Source organism: Myxocyprinus asiaticus, chromosome 24 (assembly GCF_019703515.2).
Source record: "Myxocyprinus asiaticus isolate MX2 ecotype Aquarium Trade chromosome 24, UBuf_Myxa_2, whole genome shotgun sequence".
Classification (NCBI taxonomy): Eukaryota; Metazoa; Chordata; class Actinopteri; order Cypriniformes; family Catostomidae; genus Myxocyprinus; species Myxocyprinus asiaticus.
In genome coordinates, this window is record NC_059367.1 from 34,858,524 (window position 1) to 34,883,333 (window position 24,810).

A 24,810-nucleotide genomic window follows, 5' to 3' on the forward strand; every position below is an offset into this window, starting at 1 on the left:
TCATGAAACTCCTTACATTTATTTGTGAACCATCTTTCTATTTGTGAATCTCTTTCCATTTGAATGTTAATATGCAACAATTCTATCTACATACCATACGCACACATATGCTGTATGCTTACTTTTTTCCCAGGGCTGTTTGTATATCAGTCACCCTCACACTGAGGCAGTATCAGGTAAAATTAACAAAATATGACAAATGTCCTGTAGCTAAAATAAGGAATCTTCCCGTAATTAAGGGAAAAAATTGCATTCTGAATTATATCTATAAGTGATGCCATTTGTCCCTTATTTTAGTGTCACACACCCAAACTGCTGAGAATGTTTCACAATTGGAGAGAAATGGACCTGAAACACACACACCTTTCGCGTGAGTTGTGTGAGATATCAGCTGTTGCTTTACACGGACGCTACACTTGACAGAAACGGCTGGGGGGAAAGATCAGTGACAATCAGTGGACGTCTTCTGTCCTGTTTTCTGTCAAAAGCAAGATAATTTTGTCAAAATCATGCAGCATTCGAGTGCGTGTTAATTGTTTCCCACCATTGGGATGTTAAAACAACAGTAAATGCACCTATTCATGAGAGAGGGGTAAGAAAAACTGGATTACTGCATTAATTCAAAATAAAAGTACAGTAGTACAGGTTTTGATAAACATTATTTACTGGCAAAACAGCAACACTAATCCAAGGAGAAATACACTATTTTCATGTTAAACTTTTCCTTTCTCTCCTCTTCCTGGTCGTTGTATTAAAGCGTTTTTCATTTTAAGTTTATTAGGGGACTTTCACACTGAACACATTTTTGTGTCCGTCCGAGCTGTTTTTCAATGTAAAGCACAGGGAACGCCTGTAAATTTGGGTCATTCCTACAATTCTGTGTCATTTAAGTCCCCATTACAAGTGCGTGTGGTATTTATATTGTTTAATTTCACCTGATTACAATTGTGATAGGCTTGTTAAAAAGAATAAAAACTTTTTATAATGTTACACACTTCTGTGGGCTTAAAAGTTACATTTTAAATAACTGAAATCCTTTCCTATTGCACTGTGTCATTTTCTCATGTCCCAAAAACTGCACGTCAAACATATTTGACAAAAATAAATGCTAAATCATTGGATTTCTACTTTCCCCCAACATACAGTTAAGAGTTAAGTGTTACATTCTCTCACTAACATGTATTCATTTGTGGTAAATGTGTAATTTTAACACTAATAGCACCCTGTTATGTCATGATACCATGACCTTTCATTGAAGATGACATCACACACTGGAGGTGGACATCAGCCATTCTGCAAAATTACTTTGAGTTATTTGAAGTTTATAACTCTATTGCTTAATTATGTTTTTCTTTATTTTGTGGTGTTAGTCATATGTGGTCAAGCATACATGTTCACCCTGTTATGGGAAGGTATACGGGAAATTATTATAATTTTAAAATTTCAATATACAGTATTTATGTTAACAGAAATAAAATCTTAAATATTAGTTTACAAATATGTTTCCTAGATAGCAATCACAGTCCATGTAGTGGCTCATTTATCCACTGAATGTCCACCCTGTTATTGTCCACCCTGATGCTGCCCATTTAACTGGATGGACATCTGAATTTTTTTAGTAATTTAGCTTGCCCAGTATGATCCAATCTTTAATCTCTAATACAATCTTTAATATGTCCCTGTAATGATGAAACATGAAGAAACTTGTAAAAGTATGTTTTATTTTTTTTTAAGTTTCAAAGCCGGAATGTCACCGAATTGTAGGAATGACCCATTTACGATATGTACAGAGTTGCAGTTCCGCAGCTCTCTATACGCAGATTACGCAGTCTACAATAACAGTAAAGCACAGTCTACAGTGACAGACAACACCCAATATTTAAATTTTTGGGTGAACTATCCCTTTAATAGACAAATTGAATGATACTTAAAATAAATACTTAAAATACTTCTATCTCAGCTTAGTATGCAGAGACATCTATAAGAAAGCCATTAGTTGTTGTCATGCTGGAACAGAAAAGGGCCCTCCCCAAACTCCCTTCCAGCTTTTACCTGCTACCTAAGGAGAATTCTCTAGCTAGTAACAGCCGATCATGATTTTAGGCTTGATTACACTTCATAGAGCTTGATGCATGCACAGAGCGCTAGATGGTGCTATAAGAAGTGTAATTGAGCTTGAAATCATGATCGCCAAAGAGACTGCTGATGTCAAGATTTATAGTGCAAAAGGAGTTACTCTTTGGTTTGTTCTCACCCAAAACCGATAGAATCGCTTTAGAAGACATGGATTTAACCTCTGGAGTTTTATTGAATACTTTTATGCTGCCTTTATGTGCTTTTTGGAACTTCAACGTTTTGGTCACCATTCACTTACATAGTATGGATCTACAGAGCTGAAATATTCTTCTAAAAATCTTTGTTTGTGTTCTGCAGAAGAAAGTCATACACATCTGGTTTGACATGAGGGTGAGTAAATGATGAGAGCATTTTCATTTTTTGGTGAACTATCCCTTCAAGTTCTGGTGTATCTTAAAGAGGACATTCTCTGTTTTTCTACAGTATATGGTACCAACTGTTTGTAAGGTATGGCCAATACACTTTACACATAAAATTTTAGCAAGCGATTTTATCACACCAAAATCATGTTAACGCGCATACTGTTTACGTCTTGTGGATATACCTTCGAAACAAATAGTTTTCTAACGTTTACGGATTGGCCACTTTAGTTTGGGGACAAGTTTGAACCCAGAATTGAGCTAAATTGGACAAAACCTCACTTTGGGAACATTCCTCATTTGTAAAAACGATTCATACATAAATTTGATAAATTAGCTTTCTGTTAGGGTGTATATAAAAACAATAAATGTCTATCTATGGCATGTCCCCATTAAATAGCTGAGTAAACGTGTGTGTTTGTAGCCTACACATATGCTATCACACATGAGGGTATACCCTTTGCCTGATTGCTTAACTGACTGACACACGGAAACTTTCGCGCCTCATCACTGTACAGTCGCTCACTCACTGTACATGTACAGGGCGGAGCTTCACATGTCGTGAACAAAACATTGGCAGCGCAACAAGTTTGGTTCAGTTCAAACTCAAAGGCTACTCATGCTTTGACGCTGGGTTAATACATCTTAGAAACCCATTCCAATTACTATGGAGACCGGAGGAGAAATCTCTCAGTCACCAGCGCTGACAAACTGAAGAAAAATAGCTGAATGTGAATGTTTCCTCGTGAACAGGGAGTCTGACAGTATGAACAGAGATGCGCGCGACGCACTTGTGGGATCTGTCTTCAGCGCGAGATAGACTTTTCTAATCTAATCTTTAAGCCGTTTGTTATTCCTCCACCAAAAGGCTGCGACTGGGATTTTCTTGGTCAGATTAGACTTTTCTCGGACTATCCTTTGCAGCTCGGTTCTTATCATGGAGACGTACACGGACGTCTTGCTAGTCACTGCAAACGTTGGATCACTGTTTGACAATGTAAGTAGCCACTATGTTTAAATTCCTTATTACTTTCACAGTGCAGCTGAAACTATGCGCATCATAAATTAGTAAAACAGCGAATTGTTTTGTGTTTCATCATTTCAAAACGGGCACTTTTGCAATTTCACGCAGCTGAAAAGTCGCCCGCCGCTGAGCGCTACCTGTGTTTGAGGTTATCTTAAAAATAATCGTAGTATTAATATGTAGGCCAAAAACTCCGAAATCAATTTCGACCCATAAATTTCCCATACTATAACCGATGTTTACTGTAACCATTTAATGGAACATTAAGCGAATGGAACGTCACATGAAACGGTGCCGCTCTCTAATTTGAAACACGAACATGCACGCGCGGCTGTTCCTCCGTATGGAACGTCCTACAGCGAACACACTTCAGGTTTGCTTCGCTCCACTGGGCCTTTTAAGTACTAGAGTCCCCAGTCTAGAGTAATATCCTCTCCCATTCACAGTGAGCTGTCTGACTGCACCTCCCCACAGGTCTGACGACCTATCGCCACCGAGCAACCGGCCTGTGTATGTATTCAAATAAAACAGGAAACTGTCAGCGAGTTGTGAGATATTTAAAAGCGCTGCCGCGAATCTGAGGGGTTGAACTGCGACACGTATTACACAGCAATAACTGTACTTACTACACACTCTGTTTTGTAGTTATAGACGCAAAGAATGAGATATTAGAATAATCATTTATATTAAAGGAGTAGTTCACCCAAAAATGAAAATTCTCTCATCATCAGTGTTGCGTGAGTTACTCTAAAAAAAAGTAATTAATTACTAACTACTAATTACATCTTCTACAGTGTAATTCGATTACTGTACTAATTACTATGTCTGAAAAGTAATTGCATTACATATTACTAATTACTTTGTAAAACCCTTATCAATCTCGACCAGGTGAAAAATACAAGGATAGACATGAAACTGTACTTTTAATTCTTTAAAATAAATCATATAAAATTAAATAAATTATTCATGAACTGGTCAAAGAATTTAAGGGGGCAGCGTTTAATTCGAAAACATATATTTTAACATTAGATGTTAAATCTCGATTTTAAATTCACTATTGTTTTATATAGAATTGGTCTATAGTCTATACAGTATTTACCGCAGTTGCATCAGAAGTAATTGTAATTAAATTACTAAAAATTAAGACTAATCCCCTACTTTTTCAAATGTAATTTAATTACAATAATTAATTACTTAGTAATGCATTACACCCAACACTGATCATCATTTACTCACCCTCATGCCATTCCAGATGTGTATGACTTTTCTAAAGATTTTTAGAAGAATATCTCAGCTCTGTAGGTCCATACAATTCAAGAGAAAACTTTGAAGCTACAAAAAGCACATAAAGGCAGCATAAGAGCAATGATAAGACTGCAGTGGTTTAATCCATGTCTTCTGAAGCAATCCAATTGGTTTTGGGCAAGAAAAGACCCAAAATATAACTCCTTTTTCACTATAAATCTTGACATCTGCTGTCTTCTTGGCGATCCTGATTTCAAGCTCGATTACAGAGCTGAGGCATTCTTCTAAAAATCTTTGTTTGTGTTCTGCTGAAGAAAGAAAGTCATACACATCTGGGATGGTATGAGGGTGAGTAAATTATTAGAGAATTTCATTTTTGGGTGAACTATTCCTTTAAGGAGAAAAACAAATATGGTCTGTTGTAATACAATCTGCTTATTATTATTATGCAGGAAACACAGAAAATGTCCTCAAATTATTTATTAATTATTTTGTTGTATGTAGTAATACAAGTTCATCTGATAATGAAAAGTCTGTCATCATTTACTCCCCCTCATGTTGTTCCAAATCTGGATGACTTTCTTCCGCAGAACCCAAAAAGCTGAAAGCCTCAGTCACTATTCACTTTCACTGCATCTTTTTTCCATACTATAAAAGTAAATTGGAATCGAGACTGAACACTCTCTTAACATCAGTCCTAGCATCTCCTTTTGTATTCCACGGAAGAAAGAAAGTCAAATGGGTTTTGCAACAACATGAGCGTGAGTAAATTATGATAGAAAGACATCTTTGGGTGATCACTTTAAAACCTAAATCACCAACTTCTAAATGTTTTTATTTTGGTTATGTTTTTTAATAGAATGTCTTGAAACATTGAAACATTTTCACAGTTGTTATCTGCCTAGACCAGTGTGTTAGCTCAATTTCTCCCTCAGGTGGATTATTCAAAAACATTTCTTTACATTTGTGGTCACAACAGTCTTGGTAATGTAAATCTTGTAAAGCTATAGAATTGTATTTTTTCCATTTGTGTTCAGTCCAGACTCTCCGGAGTTGCGTTCTAGTTGTATTTGTTGGCGCGTTAGTTTCATTGTGCATGTGGAGGACTGAAACTAAGTACACACAAGTGGAAATTTGGCCTCGTACCCAGTTTCCTCAGGCCATTTTTGGCAGAGAAAGAGAGAGAGCACATGTCACAGCTCATTGTGACTATAAACAGATGAGTATCTTTTCCCAAAGGACTTCAACCTCTCTTGGAATCTTTTTTTGAATAGGTCAATACAAATGTTTCAGCGAACTTCCAAAAATGGTGAAATTTTGCTTGTCCACAAGAAGGGTTTACCAGACCTGTCAAGTTCAGCAACAATGAGTTCAGTGTGTTATCTGCATTTTATCATATTTACTGGGGTGAAAAAGGTTCAAGGGTAAATATCACAATGAAATGTACATATATATATATATATATATTTATTTTGCAATACAAAAATTATGATTATTTAAAAACGTTTTTTTGACATTATTATACCATTGTGTCATTATTGTAACATTAAATTGACAATTCAGCACATTTCCCATTCCAGATTTGCAATACTGTAACGCTAAAATGTAAATTACATTCAGTACAACAAATACTTCCATAATGTTTACTAAAAAGTTTATTTTAAACATTCAAATGCTTTACAACTTTCAGATGTAAAGCATAGACTATATATTTAAGCAAAAAGGCAAATGAGGCAGTGCTATATTGTAGGGCTGCACGATTATAGCAAAAATCATAATTGTCGATTATTGCCCTTGATATTGTAATTGCGATTATTAATGTCGATTAAAATATTAAATTACCGTGACATCACAAATTAAGCAACTGTATGGTTCTTCAGAGCAGCAGATTTCAATGGTGGATATGAACTGCGCTCCAGTTTCTTTTAAGCATCTTTTAAGCATTATATTGTATTGTATTTTATATTGTAATAATGTTTGTTAAGGTAAGGCAAATAACATTTATTTTAAATTGATATTTATAGTATAGAATAAATTAAATTATTGCTAAATTACTGCTTAAATTATTAGTCCATGTACAGTAAATAATATGACATATTCAGTTTTCAAACTTATTAACAGCCGATTTAAATTGACCAAGTTACTGTGTTCAGTAGCCCTTTGGTTGCGAGACAGGGGATCATTCATCCCGTTAGATCTTCAGTGGTGATCTTGTTCATGTAAGATCATCGTTAGATCATTTTTGGCCTCAGTGGTGCACTTTGGAAATTAAAAACAGTCATTTGCGATTGGAGTTTGTGCAGTTCGTGAAAATGTTAAATCTACTAATACCAGCTGCGTGGCAAATGGGTGATTCCTGAAAAATGCTATTCATGCCATATTCTTTATGTTGGTTACACCTCCAAAACAAACTTTTAAAACAGTTCAGCTGAATTACTTTATTGCTATTTTGTACAAATTAAATTCACATTGGCCTACTTACTAACATGACAAAACAAAACTGTTATTACATTTTTAATAAATTGTACACAGAAATCAAGCAACGTGACAAACTCTCCCATTACAGTGATTGCTGTCACTCACTGCAGGTTTACACTGTTTGAGACCTGCATTTGGACGCGAGCTCAATGACGCTCCACACAATGTTCTGCACTCTCACGAATGCTCTCATTAAAAACAAAGCTCTCTAATCAGCATAATAAATCAAGTATTTATACCACGTCTGTGCCTTGATTAAAACGGGAGTGTTTTAGTTTTGTCGTGTTGCTTTTTTGCAGTGTATTTAACATCTACGTCCAAAATAATTCCAAAGTGCTTTTCGCTCTTGTTCTACAGCTTCTTTTTGAGTGTCAGGTAATGTTTCTTCAGTATTAATTTTCGTGTGCCACCACGAACAGAGCTGGAACATAAAGCAAGCATCTGGGCATTCAGAAGGTTTAAAACTTAGGGTCAGTTGTCATTACTGATAGGACGGAGGACTAATCTAAGTGGCTCTGATTAGCCATTGCCGTTTCATTGCTCAACGGACATGTTAGCGATTGGTTAGAATACTCAACCGCTGCAAAAACACGTTGTAAATAGAAACCATTGATGCACCAGGAGCAGACTTATATTGAATGCTGTAATCGTCAATTTTCACGATTACATAATCGTGGCAGCCGTAATCGTAATCACGATTAGTTTTTCGATTAATTGTGCAGCCGTACTATATTGTGAATATAGTCACGGCTGAAGGCCGTTATTTGGCAGGGCCCAAAGTGGAGGAACCCTTCAGCCGTGACTATATTCACAATATAGCACTGCCTCATTTGCCGTATTGCTTTTATAAAATGGTCACCACATAATAAAAATATTAAGGACACAATTGTTCATTAAAATGTTATGTTTTGTAATTAAAATCATTAAATTCCATCCTTTCGACAGAAAATACAGTCCCTGGCAATAAATAGTAAACAGAACGTTGCTAGGCAACAAAGATAATTATAACCCATGGGTGCTGCGGAGTGATACAAATAGAAGTTCCATGAAGAGGTCAGAGCTGTGATTTATCATGAAGAAAGCACAGCTGTCAAACAATCAGGATTTATTTTTATTTTTTTTTACAGTTTTTTTTTACATTTCTTGAACCCAAAATGCCAGTTTTGTTGTTTGAAGGGACAACCTTTTTTATGATTGGCTGAATAGAAGTGAAGGCTCGTGCGTCAACACCCTTTTGTTACGCAGGCTTTAGCAAGATTTTTTGTTTATTTAAAGACTGTTTCTAATGCATTGTAGAATTTAGTGCATGTTTTGACATGCCACATGCATTCCAGGTCAGATCATACAGTCATGCAGTCTGTGATGGAAAAACTAAATGCTGAAATATGATCATATCTGATTAACCCTTTACTAACACTTCATCAGAACTGGTTAAATTTTTTAAATACATTTTTTTTCTCAGATACCTCTTGAAAACCCGTGCAATGTTTACCTACCATCTAAAACCGATTTAAAAGTATTAAAATCAATAAACTTAGTTCGTCTGTGTTATTTTAGGTTGAATGTTACCACTTTGGACTGTAGCCAGGCTACAGGAAATGATGCATTGCAAATTTGGTAAATCCTCTTGAGAGAGGAGATAAAGGAAGTCTCCAATGGCCTCCCCACCCTTCAAATTTCAAGAAAACGAAGTTAGAATGTTAACGGAAGTCCAAAAAAGGTCTTTAAAAGATTAAAGTAAAATGCATCTATATTTAACTGATAATATTCGTAGTATTGTCAAAACATTATGCTCAAGAATAGATTATGGTCATGCAAGTCCGCAGCGCACCACCCTCTTTGGAGGCCCATTCTTGTCTTAATTTGGGTAGAAATAATTAGGAATTACATTGCAAATATGAGAAATGAGTATATAATTGCAAGATATAAAGTTACAACGTAACAATTACCAGAAAGAGCACACCATGTACATTAAACATTGTAAAAGAGACAACAATGTACCACAGCTTGTACACTGTACAACATAAAAAATGTTCAGAGACATCAAATTCAGTGCAAATTAGTGCAGGCTAATGCATCAGTTTATCCGTCCACCCATTGCCTTACCTGCAGCCAAATTCTCTTGACCTTGTATCACTGCATGCTTGACAGGTTATGGCAGGGAGTGGACAGGGTGCTTTCGTGTTTGGCACACAGTTGCACATTTCATTGGTCACTACATGAAAGAAATAGCAAACCATTAGTAACTGTGCAATAAAAATAAACATAGTTTTCAAGCAAGCCTACCATACATTTCACTCAACCTTCAGACAAATCAGTAGTGATCTAGCCTCAACCACAGTTCCCTTGTGCACTTTGGAATGCCATGTCCTTTGCATTCTATGTTGCTTCGAGTTTTCTTGAGTTTAGAGAAGTGAAATTAATGTAACGCTTGTGGTTACGTATAGTACAGCAGACCACAGGGGCAATTGTCTTTGACACTGATTAAACTGGTCTTTTTTGTTTTGTAGCACCCAGCATTATTAGGAAGTAAATATAGATATCTGTGGAATATATTGCTAAAAATTAGCCATTCTGTGGCTGGTGTGTTGTTGTGTTTTTATTCTCCATTTTTGCTCAATTACCTGTTTATTTTACTAAATGACTGAGGCTAACGCCTGTTTCACATCGCAAGCTTGAGCAAGACGTGAGCAGAGCGTCATAGTAACTACAGCTGCAGACTCACGAGGGCTTTCACACTGGAAGTGTTTTTACAGCATCACAGAAGCATCTCTTTGCAGAAAAATAAAGTAATTTCTGTGTTACTATGTTAAATATTTCCTTTATTAATGATCATAACTTATAAAATGGTTATCAGGAGTGGGAGATTGATAAGTCTTACAAAGTTGATCGTCATAAAATCGTATTTACATGATGCTGATGTAACCTAATAAAGTCTTGAAGAATTATTTCATTTAGTTGGAAGGGAACACAATAAGCTGTGATCCTTACAAACATAATTCAGTGGAGAAGCTAGTTTTGTACATGAGGGGAAAGGGACGAGCCTTTTAATGTTTGTACAACACAGGACACGATCACTCATTTGGATCGATCACTCACTGTTGAATAATTTCTTCATAAGAATAAGGTAAGTTCTGAATTTACCGACCACACGTGGCATCCCATTCATTGTTTACGTTTGGCAGCAGTTTTATTTTGTTTGTTTAAGCCTATAACTTGTAGTAAACTGTAGTTTTAAATGACAAAACCATACTTCTGCCTAAGCTATTTAATTAAAATAATTTAAGTTGTCATTTTACATCTAGCAAGTGTTTCTCTTTTTTTTTCTATGTGCTTTAATTCATATAAAACACACACTAGACTACAAATATATGCTTATTCTGTGCAATTTGTACTTTTTTGTGCCAAATTACATTCATGTTGTCCATCAACAGTGCGCTGTCACTTTAATTGAGCTTGAACAGCGCTACAAAAATAGACTTGGAGCCGAAACCCCTGCTGCACTGCAGCTCACGCAACGCTCACGTTACGCTCTGACATGTTGCTGACATTTCCGATGGGAATGCTGTAACCTGTTATAACATGGGTGCTGAAAAAAATATGCTCTGCTCACACGCTGCTCACGCTTGCGATGTGAAACAGCCATAACATTCTACCTTACATCTCCTTTTGTGTTCTGTGGAAGAAAGTAATATGGGATTCGAATAACATGAGGGTGATTAAATGATGACAGAATTTTCATTTTTAGTTGAAATATCCCTTTAAGGATTAGGTTCTCCACAGAATCAGAAAACAATTCTACACATTTCCCGCCTCTTGCGTGTTTGCTTGTTACATGTTTTGACTAGATTGATAATGCTTTTAGCTACCAATAAGAATGTAGTAATGTCAGCTCTGTTCAACATATTTTGCATTGTTTAAATCCATTCCGCAGATTCCCCCTCAAAAAAAATAAATAAAAAAAAATCAATGCAAAAAATGCAAAATAGAAAAAACACCTACAGGTTTCTGGTCCTGCTTATGACCTATGGATGTAAAATTCCAAAAGTTATCACAAGTCTTAAAGATATCACATATTCTTATTCTCATTCAGTCATTATTCATTCCACTACAATGTTTTAGTGCTACATGGTTACTGGGTTTGTCTAGTCATTGTTAATTCCTTTGCTCCCTTTCTCAAGGATTGCGATTGAAACAGTACTATATGCGTGAGAAAGATGCAGCATGTCCTTGAGAAAAAGAGTGAATGATGCAGGTTCAGTTTCAAACATTTTCTCATCTCATGGAAGCGGTTCTTACAGCCCTGAGAAATGCTGGTCTCTTTATTATTGAACTGTCAGACATAAAATGAATACACAAATTGATGAATAAAAATATAGATACTCGGACCTAATGTGTCGATGCAGTATTGTAAGAAGAAAAATCATAATATTTAGATATTTGATGGAAATAACCCACAAAAAGGGACTAGAATGTAAAGTGACCAACCAGGATATCTGGTTTACTCGCTACTAAATGTCACAAACAGAACTATCAAAAACTCTTTGAAAGAATCAGTTACGAACCTCACAAACCCCATGATTACTTTTTCATGTTTTTTATCATGGCTAACATTAGACGACTGAAAAGAGTAACGTATAGAAATTTTCAGCATTCATACTTTTTTTTTTTTTGCTATAATAACTTTAATTTGAACAGTATTCAAATAACAAGGTTTGAACTCCCAGTCCTACTTAGAATTTTGAAAGGATATACAATGGGCAGAACAGAAAATTAATTTGAAATCTAGTAAAAGCTTTAACTGTTGTGTATGAACTGAGGGGCCATGGCGGTCCTAGTGATTAGCTTGTGCTGAATGTGCCTAGGGGCCCTGGTGTTCAGCTTTCTTTGGTAGTCTACGTGGCTTTAAGCTTTGGAGGCCCCTGGCTGTCAGAGGCCCCGCGGCACTGGCCCAGTCCATGCAGCAGCCTGGAAACTTGCAAACACAACTTTGTTTCCAGTTGGGAAATTGGAAATTGTGTTGAAGATTTTTGTGTGCAATATGCATCAAAGCGTGAACAGTTTGTGGGCATATTTTTACGGTAAAAGCTGCACTATGTAAGATTTCTTTGGTTAATATTAACAAAAGTACATTATTGAGTGAGTACATTAAAAATCCATGTTCAAAACTGTCTTTGCCTTTCCCTTATTCACTACGGTAAGCCTACAATAAAGATTTTTCAGGTTGAATTTAGAGTGAAATAGCCGTCTTACATCATTCACCCTTGCATGTTTACATCATGTCTGTAAGTTCAGAAAAGAAGAACCGGCTGTGTCGCGTATTTGTTGGCTGGGGAAGCTATGACGGTTCAGTCAGTTGCTGTTCAGGACAGCAGCGGCAGGACATCAGTCTCCAGATGGATTTTTAATTGTTAACTGTTTGGCAAAGTTGTTTACTTGCTATAATGCTTTGATGTTTACTTGTAGGTTTGTTGAAGCTTCTTTTGGTTTTCATGCTTTAATGAATCAAACATTACTCATGTGTTTAACGATTGAGATAATAGGCTACTTTAATAGGCTACTTCTTCCGGTGAAGTTACTGTAACATGTTTACTAATATTCATGACTTCTGAGTACTTTATAACATTGAGCCAGTTTACATGCACATCAATACGCTGATAACTCCTAAAAATCAGCTTATTAAAAAATCAGCCAAAGCAAAAAAATAAATAAAATAAAAATAAAAATAAATTGTTTACATGAAATTTGAAATAAATGAAAGCCATTTAATTAGGGATGTGCTGAACGACTAATTTCACTGACGTTTAAACTGAAATTTTAAAGTCGACTAGTCTTAAAAATCTGTTTATGCGACCCATTTAAAATACTTAATCTATTTCAAATCCAAAGCTAAATTCCACTGAAAAGGGGCATTTATCTGCGACGTGCTCTCCTGCGTTATCATCATTGTACATTAAATATAGAACATGACACGCATTCACTGAATCAACGTTAGCGAATATTTAACAGACATATTTATTGAAAACAATTGAATTAATAGCATCAATGGAGCAACCTAGCCTACTCTAAACGGAATTCGCCATGTAAAAGTTACTTAATAAAACAGTCAGGACATTGTTGAAAATAATTAACAGGTAGACTAAGCCAAATCTACGAGAGAGAAAAAAAATGCGCTGAAAAGTTGGACGTATTTCACGACGTGCAGTCGTGCATTAGCTCTTGATCTAATATGACAGCTGTTCATTAAAGAACATTAACCAATAACAGTTCCGATGTAAAAAAAAAAAGTAGCTATAGGATAGAAAAAATAGGCCTGTGATGTAGCCTACAATAAACCTAATGTATTCTAAACATGACGTGCACACAGAATAAAAGAGAGTTTAACCTGTTGAAAATAAACAGTCATTTTCTAGGCTACTTACTCAAAAGCATACATGTTTTGATGAGCAAAATTAACACGTCGACATGGTCCGGTGAAAGACGGGAACGACCTGAGGTGGCTATCCTGCGCTTGAAAAAGCCTGCACAGCAGAAAAATAACGTACAAGCATGCACAGATTTAAAGAAGACTCAAATGTGAAAACATCCTTAGGGACTTTCAAACGTTTGGAAATCCGATTCCTGCACCACCACTGAAGTGATTTCATAACTTTGCTGAGTTTGCTTGTCTAGCGAGAGGACGTTTTTCTGCTGCGCCGCGAGTGAGAGAGGGAAGAAGCACACGCAGCCTGAGGTGAAATTAAACTCTGTATCTGCTCCAGATATCCTCTTTTTAAATAATATATGTATTATGAATTCTATTTAAAATATGTAACATTAATATGACAGTAAAGTGCAGCCTCTGCAAAAAATATAAAGCCAAACGTAAATGTGTAAAAATTGATGATCAGTTTAATGAGGGGAAATATTAACCGACTAGTAATTCTAGTGTCGACTAGCAGCATCAGAACCGTTTAGTCTACTAGTCTCGCACATCCCTACATTTAATGCGTTTACATGATCACAAAAACGTTGTTGGCTTATTAAGCATAATCGGTGTAAGAATATGCATGTAAATGCCTTCATTGCTGCAGTTTCGAGATTCCTTAAGTGTGTGTATACTGCTGTTTTTTTATTTCTTTTACCCCAGTCAAGTTGCTGTATCACTTTCCATTGCCCTCTTAGCGGATAGTGTGTTTAAACAGAGTGGACAATTTAAAATGAAATCTAAAAGCCACTTTAGGTACAAGATATTATCCTATGAATGTATGCTCATCTCAAGTTGTTGATAATGTACCGATTTTATGGCACAGGAATGTACATATTAATTTGTTTAGCATGTAACCATCTCTTTATTATAACTTTACTTCAAAAGAAATGACTTAGGAAACTGTTTATTATTGTAATTGTTATAATGCAAATTTCTGCATATTATTTTCATGTTTAATAAAGTGTATTTCATCCCCATCATTATTGAATACTGTTTTTGTTTTTAAATTACAGACTTATTGATGGCAGTGCATTGAACGACTATTGTAGTATTACAGTTCACTTGCATTGTCCACTGAGGACATAATGTGTAATATTACAAGATATGTAAACGAATAACATAATATCAACATGCAAATTGCACGAGATGACTCCATGCAGAACAGCAGTGCCGAAAACACAACTCGCATAAAATGTTCCTCTGCAAGTTGCTTGCAGTTTTAGGTTTCAACAACAGATGTCGCTAGAGAGCCCAAAGTTTAATAACATGGGTTGCGGTTTTAGCTAAACTTCTTCAGGTGGTAGCAGCTCTTTTATGCTGACCAGTAAACAGCTTATCATACCTAAATAATAACAATCATCATGACAATAGAATGTTAGTATTGTTAATGAAATTATTATATCTCTGGCATCTCCTTACTTTTTAAATAAAAAATTTGAAATGCAGTCATTAATAAAAAAAAATTATAATAAAAAGGAAAAAAGTGTTTTAAAACAGTCTAATGTTACAGAAAAATCGGTGACAGGAGGTTGAATGTTTTGTCTGAAAAAATTGGTCTGTGCTTTACGAATTTCGGACCTGCCCCTCAATGGCCGAAGCTGGAACTACAATTGTCCGCAGTACTGTGCAAGCACAAGGCATGAGCAAATGTTATACAAATTAAACATTTAAAACTTCATGTGACATGAAGGTACAGTGAGTCTGATGGGGGCGTAGCCCCTTATCTCTTCCAAACCTAGCAACACCCCTGATTCGCCGTATGGTGGCACTTGTCCGGAATTGTGCATGTTGGATCTGACATTAGGTGGACGAACATTCAGAACTTGCATGGTGATTTCCTGTTTGATCATTAGGCCTGTCGCGATTATTAAATACTTGTCTGATCGCTGTTATTTAAGGTAACTGTGGTTCGTTGAGATAACTTGCGATTATTGTGCACTTCAAATTCCAATCACATTTTACCGTCCAAATAAGGGAATTTTAAACCAATATATTAATTCCTTGACGGCACGTATGTGTGTCTTATTCAATTGAACCCTGACCGTCTCACTGAGCCGCACCGCGGACCACACTTGGAGCAGCTCCTGAAGGGCACATGAAGATGAACCGCTTCTGAAGCGCTGTGATACACGCGCCGTCTGTGGAGGTTCGAGCCAAACTCCTGCGAATATACTACGATTTTGATAATAAATACAAAACGCTTCAGTTTCACTTTATGTTAACGGTCGTGTAATGTCAAATGTTCTTTTGTCATTGGGGTTCATACACTCACAGGACACAGGAGGAGACGCCTATTTCTGTGGAGATGACAGAATGAAGAAAAGACACTTAAGTCCTTTGCACACCAAAGGCAATGCGATTATGAGAGGTGAATCACAGACTAATGGCCCTCTCCCATAGAAAGCGATGCGAATGTTCGGCATTAGCGCATTCACGCCGTTAGCACATTTACAACAGGTGGCGCTAATCAACAAGCAATCTTAACCCAGTTCGGTAGGTGGCTCAACACACCATTCACCTGGTCCACCCTTCGGCCATCACGGTGAGAAGAACTAACCACATGACATTTTTGCAAAACAAACAAGACAAGCAAGCAAGTTTTCTAGCGAGTAGCTCGGAAAAATTAAATGGATTTTTCTACAAGTCGCAGCAGCGATGACGACACTTACAAGTGTGGTACAAGCTTAGTTATTACATGTTGAGGTACATGCCTAGTTATTGGCTTGTATGCAAGCCTGCAGCATCTTTATTTGTGGTATTGTTTCAAAATGTTTATTCTATTTTTAGATATTTTTCTTAAGGTTTATTGTTACCTTGTCTACACATAGCTTAATATCGAAGATATCAGACATGACCATGAGTGAGTGTTGCTGCTCAAAGCCAGTACCACAGATAAATGTTGCACAAGGTTTGACAAACATTTCGTCACCATTTGATGAGACTCCAATTACAACCAGTCCACACCAGTATGCACAAACACACACTCTTTTAAAAGGCTTTTATTTCTTCAGTTCTTCACATACTGTATTACTCATGATGTTTGGAATTTTTAAAATGGTTGATGATTTTCTGTGTTCAGAATCTTTTTATTTGTTTTAAATGTGTTTAATATTTCATCCAGCATTGTGTCTAATTCACAGTAGCTTAATTATTTGAGTTTGGGGGTCTTATGGATGGTATCATTAGACATCTGTTGAACAGCATATGTTGACTGCACATCCAATTATTGTGGTAATATAGTGTACAATAAGACAGGATATGTTTCCTTTTTTTTTGGTAGTAGTGTAAGGGCAACATTTGTCTGATAACTTAAAGCTATCATGTGAAAGAGGAGTAAGGGATGTATTTTCACACCATGGGTGAATGGCTTACTGTACAGTATATCAGACTGTTTAGGAAATATAGCATCATGATAGAACAGCTAGTTGTTATTGGAAATTACAGTAACAGTGACCTAATGCCTCTAAATGGTTTGAAAAGTAATGGGACAATGGAAGGCCCATAATTTTTTCAATTATTGCATGCAGTAAATTGACCCTAATGAAATCCATTAGTAGTCAGTAAATCTAAGAGGCCAAATTGCAATTGAAAACTCTTTGTTAAAACAAAGCAGAGATTTAATCTCGCAATTTTAGTTCTATATTTATATAGAAGTGGCCTAACAAGGAAATCTGGTTTTTATCCTCAGGTGGGTGAGATTGAAAGAGACTGGCTGCGAGAGCTCTTCACGGTAAATTGTCTTTCATGCTTCACAAACACACACACACAGATTAACTGCCTTTAAAGATGGTGCTTAATGTAGGCTGGATGAATAACTAAACAACAGGAGCTTTATTAAGATGGTCTTTATTGTTGTAATAGTCAGACACAGTCATATCTCTGCCAGAGCTGTCCATCTGTTCTGCTGTAAACACACTCATATATTTGCCAACACCTGTAGAGAGTGAACTTTATACTGTTAAACGGCCTCTGTAAACCTAAAGGTGTTCAAAGGGTTTGTCACTTTTATATGACCTATCTTTTGTTCACCTTAAAATCATGTTTTATGCTTATCATGTTACCTGATTTTGAGTAAACGGAAGTTGAATCAAAGATTTGATGATTTTCCTGCTAATAGCATGTCCATCAATCTGTACATTTAAATTTGAAGTGTGTCATTTTTTAATGTTCTCCTATCCCAGCTTAATAATATTCTATTCTATTCTGTTCTATTCTAGGCAAGTGTTTGTATATAGCATATTTCATACACAATGATAAATCAAAGTGCTTTGCATTGGCTTAGTAAAGAAAAAAAATCACATAATTTCTTAAGTTTAAAATCATAAAACAAATTAAAGAATAGATAAAAATGAATAAGTAAGTAAGTAAGTAAGTGGTAATAAAGCACATAAACTATAGTAAAATAATACAGTGCAATCATTAGTCTATTCTATTCTGTTATGGGCAAGTTCATTTATATAGCACATTTCATACACAATGGTTATTCAAAGTGCTTTACATAGGCCTAATAAAGAAAATAAATGAAAGCATTAAAGTTACGTTTAAAATCATTTAAGAGCATGTAAATGAAAAAGGAAAGAAACAGAAAAAAAAAAAAAAAAGAACAACCCCAAATGCAAAAAAGTTGGGACAGTAAAATGCCAATAAAAAAAAGAAAAAAATAAGAGTGATTTGTAAATGTACTTTGACATGTATTCAAACCAAAACAGTATAAAGACAAGATACTTCATGTTTTACCTAATCAGCTGCATTGCATTTTCGAAGATCTGTGTTTTTTCTGAAATTGATGCCTGCAACACACTGCAAAAATTTGAGATGGGCAATTTAGGACTAATAACAATCTGACGAGTTGAAATAACAAGGCGATGTTAAACAGGTGGAGGTCCTCCAAAAAAAACTAGTCCCTTTAAGAGCAACGATGGGTTGATGTGTCACCAATTAATCCGGCACTTTGAGAACAATGTTCCCCAAAGACAAATTGGAAGGATTTTGGGCATTTCACCCTCTACAGTGCACAATATAGTTAAAAGATTCAAGGTTCGTAAAGAGCAAGGCCGAAAACCACTTCTGAATGCGCATGATCTCTGATCCCTCATACGTCACTGTCTTAAAAAACATAATTAATCTGTAATGGATATCATGAACATGGGCTTGGGATTACTTTGGTAAACCTTTGTCAGTCAACACCATTCGCCACTGCATCCACAGATACAAGTTAAGGCTTTAGTATGCAAAGCAGAAACTAAACATTAACACTGTCTACGTTTACATGTACACCAATACTCTGAAAATAGTAAAATAAGATTAAGGTGTTTACATGATTTGGGCCAACCACTTAAATTCTATTTACATGCTACTTGCCATTACTCTAATTATTTGCTGAGAAATGTGATGTTTTAATGCTTTTTTATAAATGAATATTTATTACAAAAAACATCTTGTTGCAAATATGTGTCTTTAAATGCTGCTTGGCTTAAGGAAAATTAGTCAGTTTGTGAGTCTTTTTGAACGATTTATTAAAAGAACCACTTTATACGAGTAATTTTCGACTACACTGGATGTCTGTTTTGATTCACTAAAAAGAATCGGTTCATAAGAGTCATTTGTTTGTCGGACTACACTGGTTGCTCTGACTATTTTGATTCAATAAAAAGAATCGGTTCATGAGAGTCATTTGTCTGTGAATCGGAATGCACGCGATGGATGTTATTGTGTTTCGCCCGCGAGCACAAACTCATTTCAAAGATGTGTTTCCTTCCCATTATTTTGCGGCATATGGTCTTTTTATCTCCCCAATATTCAATTCAGACTGCAAACGGACATTCACAACTCTGGAAAATATGTTTTCTTTTGCCGTGGGGTTGTTCATGGGGGAGCACCACCGCTGGAAAACAGTGCATGGAACTACCGTTTACATGAAGCTGAAAAGTAAGTGCAGCTTTTTCTTTTTTGTGATGTTTTTGAACCTGTGTTTAAGTCGAACATGATCCGTCTGCTGCATGGTGCAGGCGCACTTTGGTCAGAGTTTTAAAGTGATTAAAGCATTTATATGCTTGTATAAAGCTATTAAAATAGGAGTAATCCACATATCTTACTGTGATTATCATTACTCTGAGTATAAGCATAACGTCATGGTTACTTTCGTAACCTCTGTTCCCTGATGGAGGGAACGAGAAGTTGTGTCGATGTAGTGACACTAGGGGTCACTCTTGGGAGCCCCAAACACCTCTGCTTTTTTTAAAAAAGGCCAATGGGAATTTGCATACCACTCCCCCAGACATACGGGTATAAAAGGAGCTGGTATGCAACCACTCATTCAGGTTTTGTGCTGAGGAGCCGAGACCAGGTCCTGGCCATTTCAGCGGGTAGGTCAGCGTTGTGGCAAGGGGACACAACGTCTCGTTCCCTCCATCAGGGAACGGAGGCTATGAAAGTAGCCACTTCGCTCGATAACTCATCGTCTTCCCGGGCTCCGAACAAGAGGTCAAACTCGCCCTGAGACGAGCCGGCGGTCTCGTCCGAGCGCCCGACCGGGGCGAAAGCAAGCCACGACCACAACTCATTGCGAGAACATGACCCATCCACGAACGATGTCTCCGCGTGGGCAGCGCCGAGACATGTAAGACAGCGATCGTGGCCGTCAGAAGTGGAGAGATAACGACCGCAACACACACAGGATTAACACACAAACGGAAAGGCATCTTTAAAAAGACGTTCCATGTGTGCCACTCTTTTTGTGAATGAAAATATACTCTTTTAGAATATACTCTCTTTTTTCACTCTGCTGAAGCGCCCAGGGGCGTTCTCTGCACTCCACAGGTGCGGAGGGGGAGAAGCCGCTGAAATGCGCCGTAAATCCAGCAGTTTTGGGGTGTGTCTTTGGAGGGAATTGAATTCAGTGCACTGAATACAACCACTCGGCTCCGAAGAGAAAATCTGAATGAGTGGTTGCAGACCAGCTCCTTTTATACATCTTTTATACATCCAAGATTGACCCCTAGTGTCACTACATCGACACAACGTCGAGTGAGTGACAGATAGGGAATCACAGTATTCTGTTTACATGAGCTACAGTTTAATCGCAGTATTGCCTTAATCTCATTATAATCGCATTATGAGGGTGTAAATGTAGCCACAGTTCAGAAGTGTCGACTTCTCTGGGCTCGGTCTCATCTGAGATAGAAAGTAGAAAAGTGTTTTGTGATCAGACGAGTCTACATTACAAATAGTCTTTGGAAAAAACAGCCGTTGTGTTTTCCGGGACAAAGAAAAAAAGGACCATCCAAACTGTAATCAGCTTTAGATACAAAAGCCAGTGTCTGTCATGGTATAGGTTTGTTTCAGTGCCCATTGAATGGGTAACTTGAACAAATGTGAGAACACCAATATTGCAGAAAGATGTACAAATTTTGGAGCAACAGATGCTGCCATCCAGACACCCTCTTTTCCAGGAGCGTCTGGTTCTCTATCTGTCACTCACTTGAAGTTGTGTCAATGTAGTGACACTAGGGGTCACTCTTGGGAGCCCCAAACACCTCTGATTTTTAAAAAAAGGCCAGTGGGAACTGGCGAGTGGAATTTGCATGCCACTCCTCCGGACATATAGGTATAAAAGGAGCTGGCTCGCAACCACTCATTCAGATTTTCTCTTCGAAGCCGAGTGGTTGTGTTCAGCGAGCTGAATTACTCTGCCGATCCATTCACCTCGAAAAGCTGTTGGATTTACGATGTATTACAGCGGCTTCTCCCCCTCTTGCACTGGTGAAGTGCAGAGAACGCCCCTGGGCGCTTCAGCAGCTAAAAGAGTATATTCTTCCTACTGAAAGAGTATATTTTTTTTGTGGACGGGTCATGTTCTCACTGCGAGAGCGTGACCATGGCAATGTTGCGGTCGTGGTTTTTCCTTCGTTAGAGGGAAAGACCACCCCAGCGGCTCCCCGCCTCGGTCCTTCTACCTACAGGTTTGAGGCCGCATCGGTTAGCACTGGGGGCGATTTGGGGACCCCAATGGGAGCCACTCCGCCGGGTAACTCCCCACGGACCTCCCATTCCCCAGTACGCTCGTTTGCCCCGCTGGGATGAGACCGCCGACTCATCTCAGGGCGAGTTCACGATCTCATTTCGGCACTCGTGAAGTGGATGAGCTCTCGATTGCAGCATCGGAGAGCGGGCTGTCCAGTCTGACGCTGAGGACTCGACTGGGCTCCCACCTTCGGGTGTGGTCGCCCAGTCGCAGCCTGACGTGCAGCTGGCAGCCATGCTTACCCGGGCGGCTGCGTGTGTCGGGCTGGATTGGAACCCTCCACCACCCTGAACCCTCGCAGCCTGACGATTTGTTCCTGGGCCCAGAGCGCCGCTCACGGCCGCGCCCCGCCCTGGTCCCTATCTTCCCGGAGGTGCATGAGGAGCCCACGAGGTTGTGGCGGGCTCCTTTCACTGCCCAGACCCGGTCTCTGAGGTCCTCCGCTCTCGCTCGGAAAAGGAGCACTGCCTCCAAACAGAGGATTGGCCATTGGGTCATTGACGCCATCGTGATGGCATATCACACTCAGGACATGCCGCCCCCTATGGGGCTACAAGCTCACTCTACTAGGAGTGTGGCAGCCTCCTGGGCCCTGACCAATGGCGCCTCTTTGGTAGACATCTGCAGAGCAGCGGGTTGGGCAACACCCAACACCTTTGCGAGGTTCTGTAATCAGGTACGAGCAAGTAAGTTCCGGGACAGCTGGCCGGGTGTACCACTTGCGCATAGTGCCTATCCCCTCCCATGAGGTGAAGACGTGCGCTTTTGACTCCCAGTCGTTTTCACAAGTTGTGATCCCTGGATGATTTCCCTCCTTAGCCCTGTGGCAGGCGAGTTTGCGGAGAAACTCGCTGCTGGCCCAGTACATGTGCTAACTAAGCCCTACACTGGAGTAGGTGCTCCACATGCACTGGTTCCCCATAGGTGACCCCATGTGATATATCTTCCGCTAAATCGTTTCCCTGTCAGTAAACTGCGTCTTCCTTGGGCAGAGGTTCCTCTGCTCCTGGTCACCGTGTTTGTAGAAATCCTCCCCCGTTGGGTAGGACCTACCATGGGACTTCTCCACATGACATACTTCCGACAAGACTCGGTAAGACCATGTGATGTATTTCCACTCAAAATACCCCGCCCCCCCTCCGGGCGGGGTGTGGTCTCCGCGGTGTCTTCCCCTTGGGAGTGACATAAGCATTCAACTAGTTTTATTAAACAACAGTTTTATTAAAACATGCAAAAACCTTTCAGTTGACAGATGTAAAGGAATTTTACTACTGAGTATTGTGCAAGCAGCAGGATTATGTTTTTTGTAAAAAGGGGAGTTTATTATTTACTTCATATACTTTAGACATGTAACATCAATGTTTGTACATCAGTATCTGTATTAGGTGCTTTAGAAAACTTTAATGTCGGAAACTTATCCAAGATGTAATCAATAGTTGTCAGTCGTATTCGAGGTGCAGGATCACTGAATGAAACACTGATGAAAATGAACACCCTTGTTATTATAACTTAATAAGTTGAATAAAATGTAATAATCAGCAATATGCACTTACATATGGCTTTATTTGAATGTGTTTGAGCGTGTACTCCACGATGCCGGGTTGATAGCATTACGTGCTACTGATGTCATTACGCAATTTCGCAAAAGAACTGTTGAATCCGTTTTTTGAACAGGTTCATTGAAACAAACCGTCCATAAGAATCAGTTCGCGGAAAAGAATTGGACTTCACATCACTATAAGATTGAAATCACAATATGGTCTTGCACGATTACTTAAAGCTGGAGTATGTAATTTCTGCGACACTTGCGCCACCGAAAGGAATTGCAAAAATAAACGTTTTTAAATCAGCTTTCTGAATATGCCCCTTGCCTGCAGTTGTTCAAACAGTCAGATAGTCCCGCCCACATCTCACGCCATTGAGTGCACAGGCAGAGTGCGCGGAGGTAGGCAGGTACGTAGTTAGACAGGCTGGTAGGCCATCCAGTCATTTCATTTGGGCTGACTGCCACAGATAATGGATTTTTTTGTTTTTGTTTTTTGTATCAGAGCACTTGATTTATTGATTGCTGTCAGGATGCAAAGAGACTTTCAACCAGTATAACAAAACAATTTTGTGGTATAAATTGCATACTCTGGCTTTAACCTTGAAAACTTAAAAATAGACTGCAGTCATGCTTCAGTCAGCGCTTCGGTCAGCATTGTGTAAGCAAGCGGCGCCCTCTAGCGGTGTGTATGGCATTATCCATTATCCATTACACCACAATAGAACTTAATGACTTATTCTTAGAAAAGCTTTTGTACCTCTTTGTGCATTTTTAAAACATAATTTCTGATTAAAACAGTGATCTGATGACAAAATAAGGAAAGTGGCAAAATATTGGTATCGGCCAATAGTTTTTTGTTAAAATCTGTATCGTATCGGCCAAAAATTTTCATAAAGGTGCATCCCTAATGAATGGGGGAAAATTCTGTTTGCTAAACTTAAACTTGTGTCTCCAGTGCCCAAATGCTTATTGCTTAATGAGTGTACCAACTGATTTGAAAATTGTAAATAAAAAATAAAGCACAGGGTGAAGAGAATTTACAAATCACTAAGCATTTTCCATACTGTCCCAACTTTTTTGCTATTGGGGTTGTAAAAGTTTAATTTAAGAATGGAATTAAAATGAAGAATAAGGAACGAATTGGTAATAGAAGCACATCAGTTTAAATAGAATCATGTACTGCAATCAGTATTCTATACTATTATCAACCAGTCTAGTGTAGACTATTCAATTCTGACACAATATATTAATATATTCAGGGATGCAATAGCTAATAAACACACTTGTGAATTAAAATGTTTTTATTATGTTAATGATGTCTTCTCAGATGGTGCACATGTACAAGCCACGCTTCGTCGCCCTACACTTTCAGGAAGTCGGTGGAAAGGACTATATGCTTAACATGGGCCACGCAGAAAACTTCTTCAGGTAGGAATCCAACAAATGTTCTACAAAGTAGTATTGTCCTAAAAAATGTTTTCAAAAAAGTACTGTGGCAGTACGGTGGTATAATGATGGTATCAGATACCA

General features: G+C 38.0%; 1 protein-coding gene across 2 annotated transcripts in view; it reads left to right on the forward strand.

Annotated features, from left to right (window-relative positions):
- Positions 1 to 3,068: 3,068 nt before the first annotated feature.
- The window catches only part of LOC127414692 (inositol polyphosphate-5-phosphatase A-like), a 47,472-nt gene continuing 25,730 nt past the window's right edge, over positions 3,069 to 24,810 (forward strand). Inside the window, exons 1-3 of one of the 2 annotated variants that reach the window (XM_051652877.1) lie at positions 3,069 to 3,492; positions 17,400 to 17,441; positions 24,608 to 24,708. In XM_051652877.1, coding sequence (XP_051508837.1) covers positions 3,433 to 3,492; positions 17,400 to 17,441; positions 24,608 to 24,708 — 203 coding nt within the window. In that variant the 5' untranslated portion in view covers positions 3,069 to 3,432. The remainder of the gene's footprint in view (positions 3,493 to 17,399; positions 17,442 to 24,607; positions 24,709 to 24,810) is intronic. The other variant, XM_051652878.1, reaches the window with a different exon arrangement.